At 45.5% G+C, this 20,503-nt stretch overlaps 1 protein-coding gene across 4 annotated transcripts; it reads right to left on the bottom strand.

The window, feature by feature from the left end:
* Positions 1-4,435: 4,435 nt before the first annotated feature.
* Positions 4,436-17,907, bottom strand: LOC117433888 (transmembrane protein 268-like). Of its 4 annotated transcripts, none has more exons than XM_059009206.1 (11): positions 17,769-17,907; positions 15,181-15,331; positions 14,509-14,628; positions 13,440-13,523; positions 12,613-12,722; positions 11,577-11,684; positions 10,972-11,133; positions 10,169-10,279; positions 8,790-8,879; positions 5,001-5,210; positions 4,436-4,822 (listed from the first exon to the last, which is right to left on the bottom strand). In XM_059009206.1, the coding sequence occupies exons 3-11, from the start codon at positions 14,621-14,623 to the stop codon at positions 4,670-4,672; spliced, it is 1,143 nt and encodes a 380-aa protein (XP_058865189.1). In that variant the 5' UTR covers positions 14,624-14,628; positions 15,181-15,331; positions 17,769-17,907; the 3' UTR covers positions 4,436-4,669. The 4 variants fall into 4 exon arrangements, with proteins under 4 accessions (XP_058865189.1, XP_058865190.1, XP_058865188.1 ...); XM_059009207.1 differs by lacking the exon at positions 17,769-17,907 and adding an exon at positions 17,647-17,712; XM_059009205.1 differs by lacking the exon at positions 17,769-17,907 and adding an exon at positions 15,672-15,911.
* Between the last annotated feature and the right edge of the window lie 2,596 nt (positions 17,908-20,503).

The raw sequence follows: 20,503 nt of genomic DNA, 5'->3' as shown, positions 1-20,503 counted from the left end.
TTAGGACATTCTTCAGCACTGGTGATAATGTGTATGGTAGGGTCTGTCTGTCTGTATGTCACACTATGTTGAGATCTGCTTATCTCATTGAGATGAAACTTGGTCAGGACATTCTTCAGCACTGGTGATAATGTGTATGGTAGGGTCTGTCTGTCTGTCATGCTTGATTTTTCTTTTCTTTTTTACATGAATCTAGAGATTAACCTCATATTTTATAAGATCACTAATATGATAAGTACATTTCCTAGATTATTGAGAGTACACTACCTGTGGGACATGTGTTTTTTTAAGCAACATACTTGATTATAAACTTGGAAACAAAAGATCACATGACTTGGTTCCAGATTTCCATTAATTTCAGGCAGACAAGATTTACAAATCTTGCCTGATAAACAGGTTGCGGATTGTAGAGGGGATCACAATATTCATTGCAGTAGGGATTTTGTCAGGATCAATAAATTATGCTGAATTGTACAGAAGGGCTAGATTAGACGGGTTTCCAGTATGTGAGGCTCCTGTCTGTCTGCATGTCACACTGTGGATCTAGGTTATGCTGTTCCACTTTCTTTTCTCCCCATGATAGTGCCGGTAGCTCGTCTCTGTGGTTTGATATTTTCTTTCTCATTCCTCCTCTCTACAAAAACACAGTGTAGGCAAACTGGCTGTGCTGCCTTGTCTTGCTATTTATATCTGGCCCTATTCTTTCACATTATATGCTGGTGTCATGGGGTTTGGGTGGGTAAGCGCAGTCTGTATCAACATACAACAACTGCAATTCAGCATTGAACAAAAACACATACAGCATCCTGTAAAAAACACCTTTGCTGGTGTGTGTGTGTGTGTGTGTGTGTGTGTGTGTGTGTGTGTGTGTGTGGTGGGGGGGTACATTTGTTTCCCCTCTTACTCAGACCCCTTGTTCACTAAATATCTCACCACCCTTGAAATATAATCATGTTTCTTGAGATTAGCGGTGTTGCAGACTACAGTTCACACATTTAGGTCAATCCTTAAGAAAAGGAAAAAACGATCCTTCACTGTAGTACTTTGTTATTGAAGGTGCTTTATACAACCGGCCACAGATCCTAAGAAAGGGTCCAGACAGTGTATGTAACACAGGCTAGAGCAACCCAAGTAAGAGGCAGCGCCATCTAGTGATCAGATACTTTGGGACACGTTTCTGTCAATACACAGCTGAGCACTAAGAGGCGCTGGCTCTTCTATTTTCATCTATAAAGACACTTTGGCTGATCTAGCCTATGTTACACACACACATCAATGATATGGTGCGTTGATGTGGTAAACTGGAGGGTAAAATTGGCCCCACCCCTTCGATGGATTCTTTCCAATCATTAACCAACCACCCCACTTTATATTAATCTAATTATATATATATATAATTCAATTTTTGTTTTTCTGATAGTATTTTGATTTGAATTTACATCTGTAGATTCCCTTTGTTTATTTGTAAAATATAAAAACAATTCAAAATAATTGTTCACAACCAATAACCAACCACCCCTACTGAGTGACATGCTTTCATCCATTAACATGACCTAGAAGACACTGCTGAAGTGAAATGACTGAGGAAGTGAAGTACAGGACAGTCAAAAAGCACGGCTTCCAAACAGAGTCATCTTAACCCAGCGTAGGACCAGATAGCATGTTTTAAAATGAAAATACGTCGATGCTATTTCTTTCAAAACCGCACATTTGAGACCTATGTAGCTAATGAAAGTGCAATGCACATAAAAGTATAGTAATTGTAGCTAACAATATAGTTCAATAAATCTTAGCTGTTTTGTACTTCCATAAGCTCCATATGTCTCAAATGAGCTGTTTTAAATAAACACATGTTACAGCACACATGTATTTTATTTTGGTATTGCTCTAGGTTACAGGAAGTGCTCAGTTTTGAAGCACTGTATTTCTGGGTCATTTCACTTCAGCAGTGTCTTCCGGGTCAAAGCATTTTACTGGCTGACAACATGTCACTCAACAGGGGAAGCAGCTGATTGGTTATTGACAGGAAAGAAGCCAGTGAATAGGGTGGGGACAATTTCTCTTTCCAGGTGAAATGACCCAGGAAGTACAAGACAGTCAAAAAGCATGGCTTCCTGTGTCAGGGCAGGAGCCCTGCACATCAAGAGTGTGGTTTGTATGTAAATATTGTAAATAGTGTTGTGTGAAATGTATGTTCGTTTATTGTAATAAATAATTAATGAAGTATCTGATGCTCCTGGGAGAGCCTGCCTGCTGTGTTTACCAGCTGTGGAATCCTAATCAGCAGGTAGGTGTGTTCCAGGGGTGTGTCCGGTATAAAAAGGTCCCATTTATACACATCAGGGCTGCTGCAAAGCCAAAGTCAACAGGCTGAACATCATCCACGCTACCTGGACAAAGAGACGTAAACGCTTTGCTGAAAATTTCAGAATGCCGTGAGGGTAACCCAGTAACAGAGCCTGAACAAGAAGCTGAAATTCGCCGCCAAGTAAGCAAGTCGAAACCGCAGGCCACCGGTCGAGTAGCCGGGGGTGGGTTTGTTTATAGAGTAAAGATAAGTTCAGGGATGTTGGATTCCCTTAAAAGTGTAGCGAGGTGTCTAAACGGGACCTGCATGTATTAAGGAGTAGCACGTGCCGTTTTCACGGTACCTTCTATTTTACAGTTTTTTGTACAGTGTTTTATTTTACATTTCGTACACAGTGTTGTATGTACTCCATGTGCTACCATTGCTGGTTTTGTCACGTGAGGCTGTGTATGCAAATAAATCCTGCTCGTCTGAGGGGTGTATCAACGGCAACCTCCTTCTCGATCTCCTGCCTGTCAGCAAGCATCAAATACGCACCCACACGGCAGACGACTACCCTGTTACACTAACAAACAGTTTCCTAAAAACCTAGTGTAGAACCAGATATCCTGTTTTAAACTGAAAATAAGTGTTTGCTATAATATGTGTTTCTTTCAAAACTGCACATGGGAGACCTCTACAATGAACAGAAATGTCATGGTATTATTGTGTGAGCTACAATCACTTGAGATGAGCAGCAGTGTTGTTTGGTACTGGCTGGCCTCTCTCTCTCTGTTGTTGTTCATGCTGTGTGCCCACGGTTGGCTCACTAATTGATTGTGATTCCACAGCGCTGCTCTCTCTGTGTTAAACTGCCCATCTGTGCTGGCAGTCTGGGCAGTGTGCAGCGTCACGCCAGCCCCTAGTCGCTCACAAGCTGTGCATTCAGACTACAGGACGAGTCTGAAATCTTCCCTGATTACTAGCAACGTAATGCGTTGCATTGCACACTGCTGAGGAGAAGCCCACTGAGTTTTTACCAGGCTGTACTCTCCATAGAGGTATGGTTGACCCGCTTTAATAAATCATACCTCAGGCACCTCTTGGCATTCGCTTCAACTGACTGTGTTACATTAAAATCGGCTGAATACCTCAGCCACTAACAGTGTTCTCTTCATCCACCTTTTCCCTCTTTTCAATGAAAATGACAACGGACTAAATAAACGATGGTCATGAATTGAAAAGAAATATAGCTATATTTTTTTATATTAATGATAAATCAGTACATAATAGTTGTATTACTACAAATGCTATTGAAATAGTTGTCTTGTTAAGCAGTCTGAATGGTTTTCTGAATTCTATTGACACTGACGTTAAGAACTGCTGACCCCACGTGCCTCAGTTTGGAGTCAGCAGAGTTGAAAGGTCACAATATCACATGATGTCAATGAACCAGGAAGATTAAAATATAGGTTCAGGAAAAAAATATACTGCTGCACCTCAAGAAGCACGGACTTTGCTTCTGTTTTCCCCACTGTTGGCACTTGTAGAGCACTCGAAATCCAGCTCAGATATAACAAGATCCATTAACAGGGTCCAGGGCGAGTGAGTCTAAATTACTCAAATACTGTGTTTTTTTCCTATTTTGAAGTCTGCCATAGACATACTTATTGCATATGTAAAACATGCTAGATCAGCCAAAATGGTCTTTGCATTAGTAAGTACCGAGCACTTGATCTGAAGAGGCAGATCACTAGATGGCGATGTCTCTTCCTGTTACAAAGACACTTTGGCGGATCTAGCCTGTGTTACATGTGCCCTTTAATAGGATAAATCAGAAAATAAATAATCTTAAAAAAATAACAACCAATCATTTGTTGATTGAACACTTCCTAATCCTCAAATGATCAGTTAACATTTCCAAAGCAGCTTTTCTTGCAGAGCTATATGTGATTGGAATGAGGAGAGCTTTTGCTGCAACATGAACAGCCTCTATACAGTAAACAGTACAGTATTGACGCACCCTGCGGCTTCAGCCATTCAGTCAGTCATTTAGCTGTCATTTACTCCATTAACTTTCAATCACGAGACGGATCAGAGCAATAATACGCTCGGTAAAGCAAACAGACTCGGTTCTCCAGTCCCACATTGTTTTGCTCTTGGTCTTTTTGTTTTCTTTATTTTCAGTACAAAAGATAACATACAGCATCAAATCGTGTCTTCCAACACAAGCAAATAATAATCAGTTTAAACACATAAATTCAGGATGACTGGGGGGGCATTTGCTCCCCTCACGATTGTCTCTGTGTCTCTATACTAATATATCTACAGTCCTGCAGCGGCAGCGTCTTTTGAACCCACAGGTTCATCATGTGTCCTGGTCTAGCGCAGCAGCAGCTTTTCAATGTATTGGCAGAGGCAGGGTGCATTAGCCCTCCAGGCATGCAGGTGGCGCTGTTCACGAGGCAGTCTCTGCGCCACTAGAAGCTTCACGTACACAGCACTGTAGGTGAGTAGCAGTTGATAAGCCATTTCCTGAAAGCAAACAAACAAACATCAAAGATACATAAACAAAAATTATAACTACAGATTAATATTGGAACCCAGGCTTCCAGATAAAGGTAAAAGGCTAGTCTAGTACGTTAACATTAACCCACCAGTGCCACCTAGCGGTCCAGATCAGCACTGCTTCAGCATGTGCAGGCTCTCTCACCTGAGCTGACCCTGTGGGGACCAGGCTTTTGATGACGGTGAGCTCTGGTTTCCCCTTCAGCCTCTTGGAGGCACTGCGTCCTGTTTCAGCCTCGTCACCAAGCAACAAGGATGTCTCCTCCGAGTCTGTGACCTCTGACCTCTCGTTGGGGTTGTCCGCCTTGACATGCGTGACCAGATGCAGGTGTGATAGTTTCTGACGAAGCTTGGACTGGGAAAGCGGGAGAGAGCATTCCTTATGCACGGTTACCATGGTAAAAAAATGTGGTCAAGCATGGCAAAAGTACAGTAAAGCAGAGAGCGACGGTAAATGCATAGCTAGGTACTGTAAAAATCACTGGGGAAAACTGCAAAATCACAGTGGCAGACAGAGGGGAGAGAAGAGATAAAGGGGGGAAAGGGAGTATGAGATGAACAGTGGGGAGAGACGGAGAGGGAGAGACAGACAGGAGAAAAGGAGGGAGATAGGAGATAGAGAGGAGAAGGAAGCAGAAGTAAAGCGAGGGAACTGAGTGAGTGAGGGGAAGAGGAGTCAGGGAGAGTATATTGTAAAATGTATTGCAGCCTGCAGCCCTCTTTCAATACACTTATTCTGGTTATGTTGTTAAATATCTGTATTTAATACAAGAACTTGAAGTTTGAGAACAAGAAGTTCAGCCCTTAAGGCTTGTCCCTTCCTAGCACCCCACCTGCCCCGACTGGAGGATCTAAGTTAATAGTTCTGGTGTTTTTTTAAATGTCCCCAGAGTTTACTAATACTTGACAGAGGTCTCATACCAATAAAGACCCTTTTGAAACTGATTATAAGTCACGTCACCACTGGTCCTCGGGACACCCAGTGTCTTCTGGTTTTCATTCCAACTGAGCTCTCAATTATTTAACTAAACCCTCAATTACTTAACTAAACGAATACTTTGCTTAATTAAGTCTTTTAATTGTTTTCAGCTCTTAAACAGTTGGAGATTTCAAGTTAACTGGAAGATCGTATCAGTAACTTGAAATCTGCAATTTTTTTTAGGAGCTGAGAACAATTAAAAAGGTCTAATTTAAGCAAATACAGTCCAATTAAGGGTTTAGTTAAGTAACTGAGAGCTCAGTTGGAATGAAAACCAGATGACACAGGGGTCCCCGAAGACCGGGCTTGAGAACCACTGATATAGCTCATGAAGGGAGATGGAAAGGGAGTCTGCGTGTGTGCTGTGAGGGTGTGTGTGTGTGTGCAGGGCAGTGCTGGTATAGCTCATGCAGCCTGCGTGTGTGCTGTGAGTGTGTGTGTGTGCAGGGCAGTGCTGGTATAGCTCATGAAGAGAGATGGAAAGGGAGCCTGCGTGTGTGCTGTGAGTGTGTGTGTGTGCAGGGCAGTGCTGGTATAGCTCATGAAGAGAGATGGAAAGGGAGCCTGCGTGTGTGCTGTGAGTGTGTGTGTGTGCAGGGCAGTGCTGGTATAGCTCATGAAGGGAGATGGAAAGGGAGCCTGCGTGTGTGCTGTGAGTGTGTGTGTGTGCAGGGCAGTGCTGGTATAGCTCATGAAGGGAGATGGAAAGGGAGCCTGCGTGTGTGCTGTGAGTGTGTGTGTGTGTGCAGGGCAGTGCTGATATAGCTCATGAAGGGAGATGGAAAGGGAGCCTGCGTGTGTGCTGTGAGTGTGTGTGTGTGCAGGGCAGTGCTGGTATAGCTCATGAAGGGAGATGGAAAGGGAGCCTGCGTGTGTGCTGTGAGTGTGTGTGTGTGTGTGCAGGGCAGTGCTGGTATAGCTCATGCAGGGAGATGGAAAGGGAGCCTGCGTGTGTGCTGTGAGTGTGTGTGTGTGCAGGGCAGTGCTGATATAGCTCATGAAGGGAGATGGAAAGGGAGCCTGCGTGTGTGCTGTGAGTGTGTGTGTGTGCAGGGCAGTGCTGGTATAGCTCATGAAGGGAGATGGAAAGGGAGCCTGCGTGTGTGCTGTGAGTGTGTGTGTGTGCAGGGCAGTGCTGATATAGCTCATGAAGGGAGATGGAAAGGGAGCCTGCGTGTGTGCTGTGAGTGTGTGTGTGTGTGCAGGGCAGTGCTGGTATAGCTCATGAAGAGAGATGGAAAGGGAGCCTGCGTGTGTGCTGTGAGTGTGTGTGTGTGCAGGGCAGTGCTGGTATAGCTCATGAAGGGAGATGGAAAGGGAGCCTGCGTGTGTGCTGTGAGTGTGTGTGTGTGTGCAGGGCAGTGCTGGTATAGCTCATGAAGGGAGATGGAAAGGGAGCCTGCGTGTGTGCTGTGAGTGTGTGTGTGTGTGTGCAGGGCAGTGCTGGTATAGCTCATGCAGGGAGATGGAAAGGGAGCCTGCGTGTGTGCTGTGAGTGTGTGTGTGTGCAGGGCAGTCCTGGTATAGCTCATGCAGGGAGATGGAAAGGGAGCCTGCGTGTGTGCTGTGAGTGTGTGTGTGTGCAGGGCAGTGCTGATATAGCTCATGAAGGGAGATGGAAAGGGAGCCTGCGTGTGTGCTGTGAGTGTGTGTGTGTGTGCAGGGCAGTGCTGGTATAGCTCATGAAGAGAGATGGAAAGGGAGCCTGCGTGTGTGCTGTGAGTGTGTGTGTGTGCAGGGCAGTGCTGGTATAGCTCATGAAGGGAGATGGAAAGGGAGCCTGCGTGTGTGCTGTGAGTGTGTGTGTGTGCAGGGCAGTGCTGGTATAGCTCATGAAGGGAGATGGAAAGGGAGCCTGCGTGTGTGCTGTGAGTGTGTGTGTGTGTGCAGGGCAGTGCTGATATAGCTCATGAAGGGAGATGGAAAGGGAGCCTGCGTGTGTGCTGTGAGTGTGTGTGTGTGCAGGGCAGTGCTGGTATAGCTCATGAAGGGAGATGGAAAGGGAGTCTGCGTGTGTGCTGTGAGGGTGTGTGTGTGTGTGCAGGGCAGTGCTGGTATAGCTCATGCAGCCTGCGTGTGTGCTGTGAGTGTGTGTGTGTGCAGGGCAGTGCTGGTATAGCTCATGCAGGGAGATGGAAAGGGAGCCTGCGTGTGTGCTGTGAGTGTGTGTGTGTGCAGGGCAGTGCTGATATAGCTCATGAAGGGAGATGGAAAGGGAGCCTGCGTGTGTGCTGTGAGTGTGTGTGTGTGCAGGGCAGTGCTGGTATAGCTCATGAAGGGAGATGGAAAGGGAGCCTGCGTGTGTGCTGTGAGTGTGTGTGTGTGCAGGGCAGTGCTGATATAGCTCATGAAGGGAGATGGAAAGGGAGCCTGCGTGTGTGCTGTGAGTGTGTGTGTGTGTGCAGGGCAGTGCTGGTATAGCTCATGAAGGGAGATGGAAAGGGAGCCTGCGTGTGTGCTGTGGGTGTGTGTGTGTGCAGGGCAGTGCTGGTATAGCTCATGCAGGGAGATGGAAAGGGAGCCTGCGTGTGTGCTGTGAGTGTGTGTGTGTGTGTGCAGGGCAGTGCTGATATAGCTCATGCAGGGAGATGGAAAGGGAGCCTACGTGTGTGCTGTGGGTGTGTGTGTGTGCAGGGCAGTGCTGATATAGCTCATGAAGGGAGATGGAAAGGGAGCCTGCGTGTGTGCTGTGAGTGTGTGTGTGTGTGCAGGGCAGTGCTGGTATAGCTCATGAAGGGAGATGGAAAGGGAGCCTGCGTGTGTGCTGTGGGTGTGTGTGTGTGCAGGGCAGTGCTGGTATAGCTCATGCAGGGAGATGGAAAGGGAGCCTGCGTGTGTGCTGTGAGTGTGTGTGTGTGTGTGCAGGGCAGTGCTGGTATAGCTCATGCAGGGAGATGGAAAGGGAGCCTACGTGTGTGCTGTGGGTGTGTGTGTGTAGCACAGTGCTGTTCTCACCTGCAGCTTGCCGCTTGTGAAACTCATCTCCTCCAGGAGTTCAGTCAGTCTCACCTGGCAGTCCGACAGGTCGAAATAAACCAAGAACAGCTGGAGGGGTCGGGGCTCAAGGAAAGAAACCTTAGTCAAGTTTATCACTGTGTTGTTTTACTGTACTTTTGCACTTTCCCTTGCTTTTCCCATGTCTATACTATGCATTTCCCATAGTTTACCCTGGCTTGTTATGTTTATTAATATGCTTTACCAAACGTCATTGTTCTTTACAATGTCAGCCTATGCTTTGCCATGCTTGCACTGTCTTTATTACATGTGGCTGTGCTTTTACTACCGGTATGGGAAACTTTTATAAGGAGGGTGTTCCAGTGTTTCCCCCGCAGTTCAGTAAAGTTCAAACCACTGAAGAGTAGTTTATGATGTTTGCAGTCATTTGCAGTGGTTCAAATGGAGAGCACTATATCCCTTCCAACACATGTTATTGGACATATTCTACTTCTCAAATACATTTGTTTGGATTGTGGACAGTATTTAATTGTTTTCAAAGTAAATACATTAGTTTTAAAAGTAAAGTGCTGAGGAATGGCACATGGAACAGCAGTCTTTCTGTTCTATGTTCAATGGCTGTTCATCTGTCTTGTTATCAAATGGATCTTAAGGCAACCATTTCAGTTGGTCCACACGTGTGAGCTGCCAAATTGTCTTGATTTAATTCAGTATTATTTATAAAGGATATTCAATTATTATAAAATGGCTCCTCTGTGTTGTCCAGTAAGTAAGGCAGATTTAGAATCCATTTTAATCCAAGTCACAGCTTCACAGTACCACCCATATGCAAGTTAACACGTTATTTGAGCCCAGTGTTTTTTCTCCATGTAATGGTTTTCTCCTGCTTTATCATGCAGTTACCACAGTTCACCCTGGTCTGCCATGTTTATAATATGCTTCACAATTCTTTACCATGCTTTCACTGTGCTTTACCATGCTTTCACTGTGCTTTATTACACTTGATTGCCTCTTGCAACTCGATTACAAACCTACGGGTGTGAGGGCTTGTAGTGTTCAAGCTGCATCACTTTGGAATGCACTTCCAGAATGCTGAGTCTGTCAGTATTTTTAAATCTAAGCTCAAAAGCCTTTCACTATCAAGCAGTCTGGATGCTTGCACATGAAAGATGTGATATAAATGAAATGGGTGTGGTACAGCATGATACAGGCACGTTGCTTCACTGTTACTGTGTTTTATAAGAGCCAGTAAACTCAGGACCGGATTCGGCTAGTTGATCCGATTGCGATGAGAAACCAAGCTGAACTGCATTGTAACAGATTTGCATGCAGTGGTGTAAGCTGGAGAGAAGCCCCTGCCTGGGCTGCTGGAAGGATACTTGGTGCAGGCTGGTGCATTGGCTCACTGTGTCAGACAGCCCCGCCAGGACCTTGTGCTTACACAGCCCTTCATTAGCACGGATCAGCCGCACGTCCGTGTTCATATTGATCTGGGAGATAATGAGCAGAAGACATGGAATTCGGATTTCTGCATGGTTTAGAATGTCTTTACACGTTGCTGTAATTCTATTGAGTTTACTACAGTCATTTCGCATGATAAATTAGCAGTTTTCACCCATGCATCTCCCACTTATACTATGCATTCACTATAGTTTTTAGCATGTTTCGCCATGTTTTTGAATATAATTTACCATACCTCTCTGTGCTGTATTACACTTTGCTATGCTTCACTGTGCTTTTACACCAAAGTTTACCCTGGTTTGCCATGTTTTTTAATATGCTTTACCATACATCATTATTCTTTACAAAGCTTACCTATTCTGCACGTGCTCACACGACGTGTTATTACACTTTGCTACGTTTTTATTACAGTAAAGTTTTTGAAGGGTTGCTCTTGTAAAGCCTGATAGAACTACAGCAACCTGACACACACACTTCTATTTTACAGAGTGAGCAGCTTCAGATGTCATTGTATTTATGTTGTATTGATTTTGTGATGTTTACAGTCATTCTGAGTGGTTCTCAGTTGGTTATACTCAGCTGGCCTCATCCAGAGAGTGCCAAGTGGATTCTGATACAGAGAAATATGATTTTAGTATTGGAAGTGCAACAGAACCACTTGGAATGATTGTAAATATCATAACAAGGTAAGGGGGGCGTGTGAAGCTGTTTGATGTGGTACCTGATGGGTGTGTCGATTGAGAAGGAGCAGGACCACTGCAGTCAGGAGCACAGAGAGGAGGCTGAGAGACAGGCAGAACAGCCAGAAGAAGCTCCCCAGACTGCCATGCAGGAAAAGGTGAAAGGTCGAGTACAGCCCACACCAGGTCACCAGGTACAGCAGCTGGACACACAGAGAGACACACAAAGAGGATTTAACCTTAAGTTTACCACTTCAGTGCTACTGGCGCGAGCTTCTCCTGCTGCACTTTTGTTTTTAATAAATATTCTCACCACAACACACACAGCACCTGTAGGACACCACACATTATTCAGGGAACGTGGCAGTTGATTCTGAACTGAACCATTTCATGACCAGGGGGGGTAAGAACATGAAAGAGGCCTTAACGTTACTTTAAAGGGGGGTCTGTGATAATGTTGCTGGTGCTCGAAAATGTAAAAAAATTATCAAAGAAGCCTTAGTTTGCACTTCTTAAAGACATGATATGCTGGTTCTAACAAGAGGTATGAAAATAGATTCAAAAGCCATGGAGAGCACTCTTTTGAAGTCATGCTGGTGGCAGTGCAGTATTAGTATTGAAGGCAGACAGCAGAGTTTTCACTGACCGGAGCGAGGAAGAGATGGAAAAGGGTGGAGTTGAATAAAAGGTATCGCTTCACTTCAGGTTTGTCAAGAGAGCTGTGAAGAGGCTGGTCCAAATCTTCAGCAGGGATCTGAAAGGAAGACATGCACGCACACACAGAGACAGACACACACGCACACACACACACAGAGGCACAGACACACAGACACGCACACACAAACATAGAGACAGACACACACACACACAGACAGACAGACAGACACACACGCACACACACACAGAGACACAGACGCACAGACACGCACACACAAACATAGAGACAGACACACACACACACAGACAGACAGACAGACACACACGCACACACACACACAGAGACACAGACGCACAGACACGCACACACAAACATAGAGACAGACACACACACACACAGACAGACAGACAGACACACACGCACACACACATAGAGACAGACAGACACACACGCACACACAAACATAGAGACAGACACACAGGCACACACACACACAGAGGCACAGACACACAGACACGCACACACACAGACAGACAGACAGACAGACAGACACACATGCACACACAAACATAGACAGACAGACACACAAACACAGAGACAGACACACACACACGCACACAAGAAAAACCCTCATTTTAATGATCTCTCATGACATAGTAATGAGTCCTGATGACTGAAACAGACAATGAGAATATAAACAATAATAAGGCCTGACTGATATTTCCAACTCATACCAATCTGTACTTGGTCTTAATTGTTTTTTTCACTTCACCAAATGATGTAAGTAAAAATATGCTCAATAAATTACAAATGCTGTTTATCATGGGCATACCAAAGCAGCTGACTTTGAGAAGGGGGCTGGTTGATTATCTTCGCTGTGGTTTACTACACTCTGCTGTGCTTTAACCACATGACGCCCCAGTGAAGTTTTAGAAGGAGGTGGTTCACAACACTCCGCTGTGCTGTCAGCAGTAATATCAAAGCAGTTCACTGAGAAAGGTACAGAGGGCTCTCTAGTACTCACCTGTATCCCCTGCCTCGCCAGGAGCCCACGACACAACTCAATATTGAACCCAGGAGCCCAGCAGGAAGAAATGGAGGGGAGGATGAGCAGCACCTGCCCATTGTACAGGCCTGAAACACACAGCGAGAGTCAGGAGGGGACTGAGAGGAGACACAAGAAGAATCTAGGGACCAATTTCTCAAAGACTGTCCTCCAGCAAGCTTTAAATAATGCCTATTAATTAATTAGAGAAAATCATCTGTTGATTTTACAAACCTAGAACCATTTCGAAATACTACACAAGACTTTGTAAATTCAACAACAAATGTATCAACTGGTTTGTATTATACTGTAGCCTTGCAGAGGTGTGAATGGTGCTTAAGGCAGCGGGTTAAGTAAAACCTACACATAGGTAAGAAAAAGTCGAATTTATCTGAAGTGTTATTGTGTTTATTATACTGAGTATGTACAGTAATAAAGTTTTTTTTTATACATTCATATAGTTTTGTCATTTTAGTGTTTTTTTTTAGGTACATCATTAGATTATTTACAGTAACTCTGTAATACAGCACACTGTCTAATCCAGCACAATTTTCCGGTCCCAAGCGATGCTGGATTGTACAGGTTTTACTGTACTTGCAACCAGGGACGCTGGAACTAGGGGTACTGGGGGTGCAGCAGCACCCCTGGCTTTGCATGGCTTCCATCACATACAGGGTTACAGTTTTGTTCAGTGGCTTTCAGCACCCCCACTTTGCAGTTCCAGTGCCAGTGCTTGCAAGCCCTCTCGCATTGCATTGACTGAGGCCTGAGCCGAAAGGTTTGTCTGCTTCGTTAGGATCCTTTACCTTCGTGCTGCTCCGATACCGGGCTGGAGAGATCTGATGATGTGATGCTGTTTGCAGGATCATAGTGACTGAGCCCCACAGAGCCTGCAGGATACAACAACACTGTAAATGCCGCGGCTCTGTCCTTATCAAACACTGACCCGCTTTTTTCTTGCTTTACAATACACTTTGTGTTAATTAATTAACAATGGTTGGGGCAGTAGTGTGGAGTAGTGGTTAGGGCTCTGGACTCTTGACCGGAGGGTTGTGGGTTCAATCCCAGGTGGGGGACACTGCTGCTGTACCCTTAAGCAAGGTACTTTACCTAGATTGCTCCAGTAAAAACCCAAATGAATAAATGGGTAATTGTATGTAAAAAATAATGTAATTGAATGTAAAAAAAATAATGTGATATCTTGTAACAATTGTGAGTCGCCCTGGATAAGGGCGTCTGTTAATAAATAAATAATAATAATAAACAGTGCCCACGCCCCCTGGTGCAAGACAGAGGAAGTGAATAAGTCCCTCATAAGGATAATTTCCCTTAAATGAGTGTGTTCATGGCAGTAACTAGCTATGAGGACACCGAGATCGTGTCCTCGGTTGTTTTTTTGCATCATCAATGCTGATGCTCATGTAAAAATTCTGATGAAATACAAAAGACTCCTCAATTTTCTCTGCTGGTTTGCCGTGTAACATAGATTTGGAGGTTGATTAGTAAATACCAAGCAGTCATATAAATACTGCAGCTATAGCTTGAAACCTCAATTTGATCTCAGTAGAATGTCAGCTCTGGTTATGGCCCTTCGTGTGTTAATGTGTTTTTTTTATATAGATTTAAACATTATAACATGTTAATAATGCATCTATAAACGTGTTATATAGGAAGTATTATTTGACCTGCTATAGCCATGCAGTGTTATAAGAATGTGTTACTCAGGCATTCATTAGACACCTTATAGTTATAAATTGACATGAAGCATGTTTTAAACAAATGTTCCTTGTTATTAATCATCAAAACCTTTAATAATGTACACCCATTATAAGTGGATAATGTGACCAAGTTAATAATATTAGGTAACTGGCTTACCATTGGACAACTGGAGAATGCCATTCTCTTCTCCTGATTGGGCGACAGCTGGTGATGTGCGGGGCTTAGAGGAGCTGTCAGGTGACCTCTCTGGCTGACCAATCATGTTCTCCATGTATTCTGAAAAAAAAAAAATAGAATTTCTATCTTCCAATAATGAAAGGGATCATTAAGTTAGTAAAATGGTCTGAATATAACAGAGCTGGTGAAAATATGAGAGAATCTGTGATCTATACGCTAAGCTTATCCTAATATGTTGGATATATTGAATAATACTGTATGGATAACACCAAAACTATGATTTTTACAGTACAAACAAGAAATATATCAATATTTAGCAAAATAAATAAAGGTTTCTATCAGTAAAAGCAAGGTAAAACTGCCAGAAAATACCATGCAAAAATACCATGGTAAACTTTCAAAAGGGATAGACACATATTGGATAATACTGTATATGGCCACTATTGAATATTTTTTTACTCAGAGATAGTTTCTTCTGTCTATATGCATTACCGCTGCCCCTCTGAGAATCAGTGTACCCACGGCACAATAAGTAAGCTAGTATCTGGAGCAGACCTTGTTTCAGTTTCACTGGGCCAGCTAGTTATTGCTAAACAGGAAGAGCTGCTCAACTGTCCCCAGGATGCAGTGCACACAAACAGACATCGTTACCTGAACAAGCCTGGGAGAATAGGGGGACTCCGAGGTTCAATGGGGGGTCCCAGTGCTTTTTCTTGTCAATATCTCCTCTTCACCCTCCTTGTTTTTTCTCTAGCGGTGTGAGGAATCAGTTCCACAGTTCCACTGCTGAGCTCTATTCATTCTGTGTTTTTCAACAAGAAAGAGGAAATGGGTTTCAAAGGGGAAGATCGAAATCATAGCCACTCCCTGCCTCGCACACAAACATAAACACAGCTTCCTGTGCGTCTGTGTGTTTCAGGGACTGTCACACACAGCCTTTCACAGAGATGGCCCAGGAGAACATTAAAATAAACCTATTTTCACCAAACAGCAAAACCCGATAATGTATTCTTTATGTAATGTATGAAAACTGATTTTACATTGTTTGATAAAAACAGCCTCAAACCCTTATCTTCAAATGATATTGCATTGCGCTTGTCATAAAGACAGCAGAGAATGACAGCTGTAGCTCCAGTACTTACTCTTGTAGCTTGAAGCACAGTCTGCATGCAGACTCATGGAAATCATTCTTCCTTCTCTTTGCAGCGATTCTCTCATTGTGCTAAAGAATGTCCTAACCAAGTTCCGTCACAACAGGACTAAAAGCGACCACCCTATCCCTTCCCTCTCCCCCTGTCTCTCTACCTTGTGATTTCTCTCAGCCCACACAACAGGGATTAGCAGCTGAACTACAGCAACAGCACTGCAGCATGTGACTCTGAGAGGGGATCACATGACACCAGGAATGCAAACAGAACCACAAGCAAGGCACACCAGCCTCGGAGTGGGCTTAGCTTCCCTGATAAGAGTCTGCCATAGTAAAAGCATAAAAAAGTGCAATAAAGCACAGTGAAAGCATGATCAAGTTACCCATAGTAAAAGCACAGTAAAGTGTTATAAAGCACAGTGAAAGCATGGTAAAGTTCTCCATCATCAAAGCATTAGTTTACTGAGGAGGAGGAGGAGTAGGACAGAGAGAGTGATTGAGGCCCCTGGTGGCCCTGTGTCTGTCAGTCTGTCTGTCTTGTACATTATAGAGCTACCAATAATACCAATTCCCTAGCCTCCATGTTTGCTAATATTATTTCTTTCTTTCTTATCAGACGCCCTTATCCAGGGCGACTTACAATTGTTACAAGATTTCACATTATTTTTACATACAATTACCCATTTATACAGTTGGGTTTTTACTGGAGCAATCTAGGTAAAGTACCTTGCTCAAGGGTACAGCAGCAGTATCCCCCACCTGGGATTGAACCCACCACCCTCCGGTCAAGAGTCCAGAGCCCTAACCACTACTCCACACTGCTGCCCTATATTTGTAAAGGTGTACACACGCACACTAACTGCACTAAACAGAATCAGTATATGTGTAAACAGCACCGCATGCTGTGTGTTATTTGAAGCAGGTAATTCGCAGGTAACTCTTCGATTTAGTAAAGCACAAAGTGTTCAAGTAACAACAAAGCAGTCTGTAGTACTCAGTGAGATTAGTTGCTGATGTCTCTGGATGTAGTTTACTTTAGTAAATGTCAAAATCATTAGAATAGGGAACTAAAGTGAAGCCCGGACACTCTCAACCCCCCTGCTAGTGAAGTGCAACACTCCTGAATTACTGACTAGGAGCAGCTGTCCTAGTATCTAATCTTAGCACCTGTTAGAGTTGAGGGTGTGTTTCTCGCGGAATCTTTTTTGCTCTGTCATACAAAGAGTGCAGGAGAAAAAACTCTCTCAAGTTGATTAGAGAGAGCCACCAGACACTTAGAAACATCTGATAAGTGATTAATTCTAAGTAAAAATCAGACAAAACATGATATTAATGTAACTGATCTGTTTAGAACACGCGGTTTAAATGTTTACCATTTGTTTATCATTATATTTTTATAATATTTATTGTATTTATATAGCGCTTTTTATACAAAAGTATTGTAAGCTCAGTAGTTGGTTATAACTGTTGTTGGTTAAATACTGCCCACTAGTGGGTTTCATCAGTAATTATTGTAGAGTATGTCACTTCCCGGGTTCGGGGAAAAAAAAGAAAATAAAGGGAGAGACGCCATTTTTGACTAAAAGGTTAAAGTTTTGTAAGTGTTAACGCGTCCTTTGTTTAGCCTACAGTATTGGCTCTGTTTAAGCTGTAATGTTCTAAAACCCAGGAGAATATAATTGTGCCTTTGACCCAACAAACTGCTTTCGAGTCTTACGTATTTTACGAGGGGAGAGATAAAGAGAACAGACAAACAGAAAAGACGAGAGAGGGAGAGTAGGACAACCACGTCAGCACGTAAATAACACATACTATAGTATCGCAAAACACTGTACAGTACATAGCAGAAAAAAAGAACAAACCACAATACATTGTATAGCATGTCACACATACAACTGACACAGTCAGACCATTTAAATATACACATAGCAAGACAAAAACAGCAATTTTAAAGTTACATTAAAACTCACTAAGATATTTTATAAAAGTGCGTATTTAGTCTTGATTTGAAAACTGTAATGGTCCCAGCTTCCCTGACAAACGAAGGCAGAGCATTTCATAATTTAGGAGCTCTACAAGAAAAAAGCCCTACCTCTCGTGTTGCTTTTGTTGATCCTAGGAATAACCAGCAGCCCCGCATCCTGTGAACTCAGAGTGCGGTTTGGAAGATACAAGGTCAGTAACTTCTGCAAACTGACATTCTGAGTGTGAGATCTACAGCCTCACTGATATTCTGGTGTAGTTGCTGCTAATAGGTTTCAATAGGGACGTGACTTGCTATATTCCATTCAGGGTCAGGTTTAAGTACAGAGTGAGCTCCGATGATACCCTCATAATGAAAATGAAGGCTGAAGCTCGCAGTGTTTGGTAGTGTTCAGGAATCTGCTGTGGAAGCTGTCATGATACTGTGCGTAATACCGCTCCTGGAAATCCCGCACTGCAGAACACACTAACACATGTGCGTTCATTTACCTATTCCTTTCAATATAAATTGCACTACAGTGTTCCCATAGTGAAAGCATAATGAAAGCATGGCCTACTTACCTTAGTAAAGTGTAACAAAGCACAGGGAAAGCATGGTACATTTTCACCATAGTAAAAGCATAGAAAATGTGTACCCCCCCTCCCCCCCCCCCCCCCTCAGGTGAAGGTGCTATCCCCTGTGTACCCCCCCCTCCCTCCTCTCAGGTGAAGGTGCTATCCCCTATGTACCCCCCCCTCCCTCCTCTCAGGTGAAGGTGCTATCCCCTGTGTACCCCCCCTCCTCTCAGGTGAAGGTGCTATCCCCTGTGTACCCCCCCTCCTCTCAGGTGAAGGTGCTTTCCCCTGTGTACCCCCCCTCCCTCCTCTCAAGTGAAGGTGCTATCCCCTGTGTTTTCCCCCTCCTCTCAGGTGAAGGTGCTATCCCCTGTGTACCCCTCCCTCCTCTCAGGTGAAGGTGCTATCCCCTGTGTACCCCCCCTCCCTCCTCTCAAGTGAAGGTGCTATCCCCTGTGTTTTCCCCCTCCTCTCAGGTGAAGGTGCTATCCCCTGTGTACCCCTCCCTCCTCTCAGGTGAAGGTGCTATCCCCTGTGTACCCCCCCTCCTCTCAGGTGAAGGTGCTTTCGCCTGTGTACCCCCCCCCCCCTCCTCTCAGGTGAAGGTGCTATCCCCTGTGTACCCCCCCTCCTCTCAGGTGAAGGTGCTATCCCCTGTGTACCCCCCCCTCCCTCCTCTCAGGTGAAGGTGCTATCCCCTGTGTACCCCCCCTCCTCTCAGGTGAAGGTGCTATCCCCTGTGTACCCCCCCTCCTCTCAGGTGAAGGTGCTATCCCCTATGTACCCCCCCCCTCCTCTCAGGTGAAGGTGCTATCCCCTTTTTACCCCCCCCCCCCTCCCTCCTCTCAGGTGAAGGTGCTATCCCCTGTGTACCCCCCCTCCCTCCTCTCAAGTGAAGGTGCTATCCCCTGTTTACCCCCCCTCCTCTCAGGTGAAGGTGCTATCCCCTGTGTACCCCCCCTCCCTCCTCTCAGGTGAAGGTGCTATCCCCTGTGTACCCCCCCTCCTCTCAGGTGAAGGTGCTATCCCCTGTGTACCCCTCCCTCCTCTCAGGTGAATGTGCTATCCCCTGTGTACCCCCCCTCCTCTCAGGTGAAGATGCTATCCCCTGTGTACCCCCCCCCCTCCTCTCAGGTGAAGGTGCTATCCCCTGTGTACCCCTCCCTCCTCTCAGGTGAAGGTGCTATCCCCTGTGTACCCCCCCTCCTCTCAGGTGAAGGTGCTTTCCCCTGTGTACCCCCCCTCCCTCCTCTCAAGTGAAGGTGCTATCCCCTGTGTTTTCCCCCTCCTCTCAGGTGAAGGTGCTATCCCCTGTGTACCCCTCCCTCCTCTCAGGTGAAGGTGCTATCCCCTGTGTACCCCCCTCCTCTCAGGTGAAGGTGCTTTCGCCTGTGTACCCCCCCTCCCTCCTCTCAAGTGAAGGTGCTATCCCCTGTGTACCCCCCCTCCTCTCAGGTGAAGGTGCTATCCCCTGTGTACCCCCCCCCTCCTCTCAGGTGAAGGTGCTATCCCCTGTGTACCCCCCCTCCTCTCAGGTGAAGGTGCTATCCCCTGTGTACCCCCCCTCCCTCCTCTCAGGTGAAGGTGCTATCCCCTGTGTACCCCCCCTCCTCTCAGGTGAAGGTGCTTTCCCCTGTGTACCCCCCCTCCTCTCAGGTGAATGTGCTATCCCCTGTGTACCCCCCCTCCTCTCAGGTGAAGATGCTATCCCCTGTGTACCCCCCCCCCCTCCTCTCAGGTGAAGGTGCTATCCCCTGTGTACCCCTCCCTCCTCTCAGGTGAAGGTGCTATCCCCTGTGTACCCCTCCCTCCTCTCAGGTGTATGTGCTATCCCCTGTGTACCCCCCCTCCTCTCAGGTGAAGGTGCTATCCCCTGTGTACCCCCCCCCCCCTCCTCTCAGGTGAAGGTGCTATCCCCTGTGTACCCCTCCCTCCTCTCAGGTGAAGGTGCTATCCCCTGTGTACCCCCCCTCCTCTCAGGTGAAGGTGCTTTCCCCTGTGTACCCCCCCTCCCTCCTCTCAAGTGAAGGTGCTATCCCCTGTGTTTTCCCCCTCCTCTCAGGTGAAGGTGCTATCCCCTGTGTACCCCTCCCTCCTCTCAGGTGAAGGTGCTATCCCCTGTGTACCCCCCCTCCTCTCAGGTGAAGGTGCTTTCCCCTGTGTACCCCCCCTCCCTCCTCTCAAGTGAAGGTGCTATCCCCTGTGTTTTCCCCCTCCTCTCAGGTGAAGGTGCTATCCCCTGTGTACCCCTCCCTCCTCTCAGGTGAAGGTGCTATCCCCTGTGTACCC

The sequence above is a fragment of the Acipenser ruthenus genome, chromosome 38 (assembly GCF_902713425.1).
Source record: "Acipenser ruthenus chromosome 38, fAciRut3.2 maternal haplotype, whole genome shotgun sequence".
NCBI lineage: Eukaryota > Metazoa > Chordata > Actinopteri > Acipenseriformes > Acipenseridae > Acipenser > Acipenser ruthenus.
Note: the sequence above shows the minus strand (reverse complement) of the source record. Positions and strands in the feature narration are given on the sequence as shown.

Coding starts and splice junctions, on each gene's coding strand:
- LOC117433888 (XM_059009204.1), bottom strand. CDS start 12,053: ATGTTTGTGTGTGCGTGTGTGTCTGTCTGTCTCTATGTGTGTGTGCGT. Junction 11,134..11,576: donor TCCATCTCTTCCTCGCTCCG/GTCAGTGAAAAC, acceptor CTGTGTGTCCAG/CTGCTGTACCTGGTGACCTG. Junction 8,880..10,168: donor AATGCACCAGCCTGCACCAA/GTATCCTTCCAG, acceptor CGACCCCTCCAG/CTGTTCTTGGTTTATTTCGA.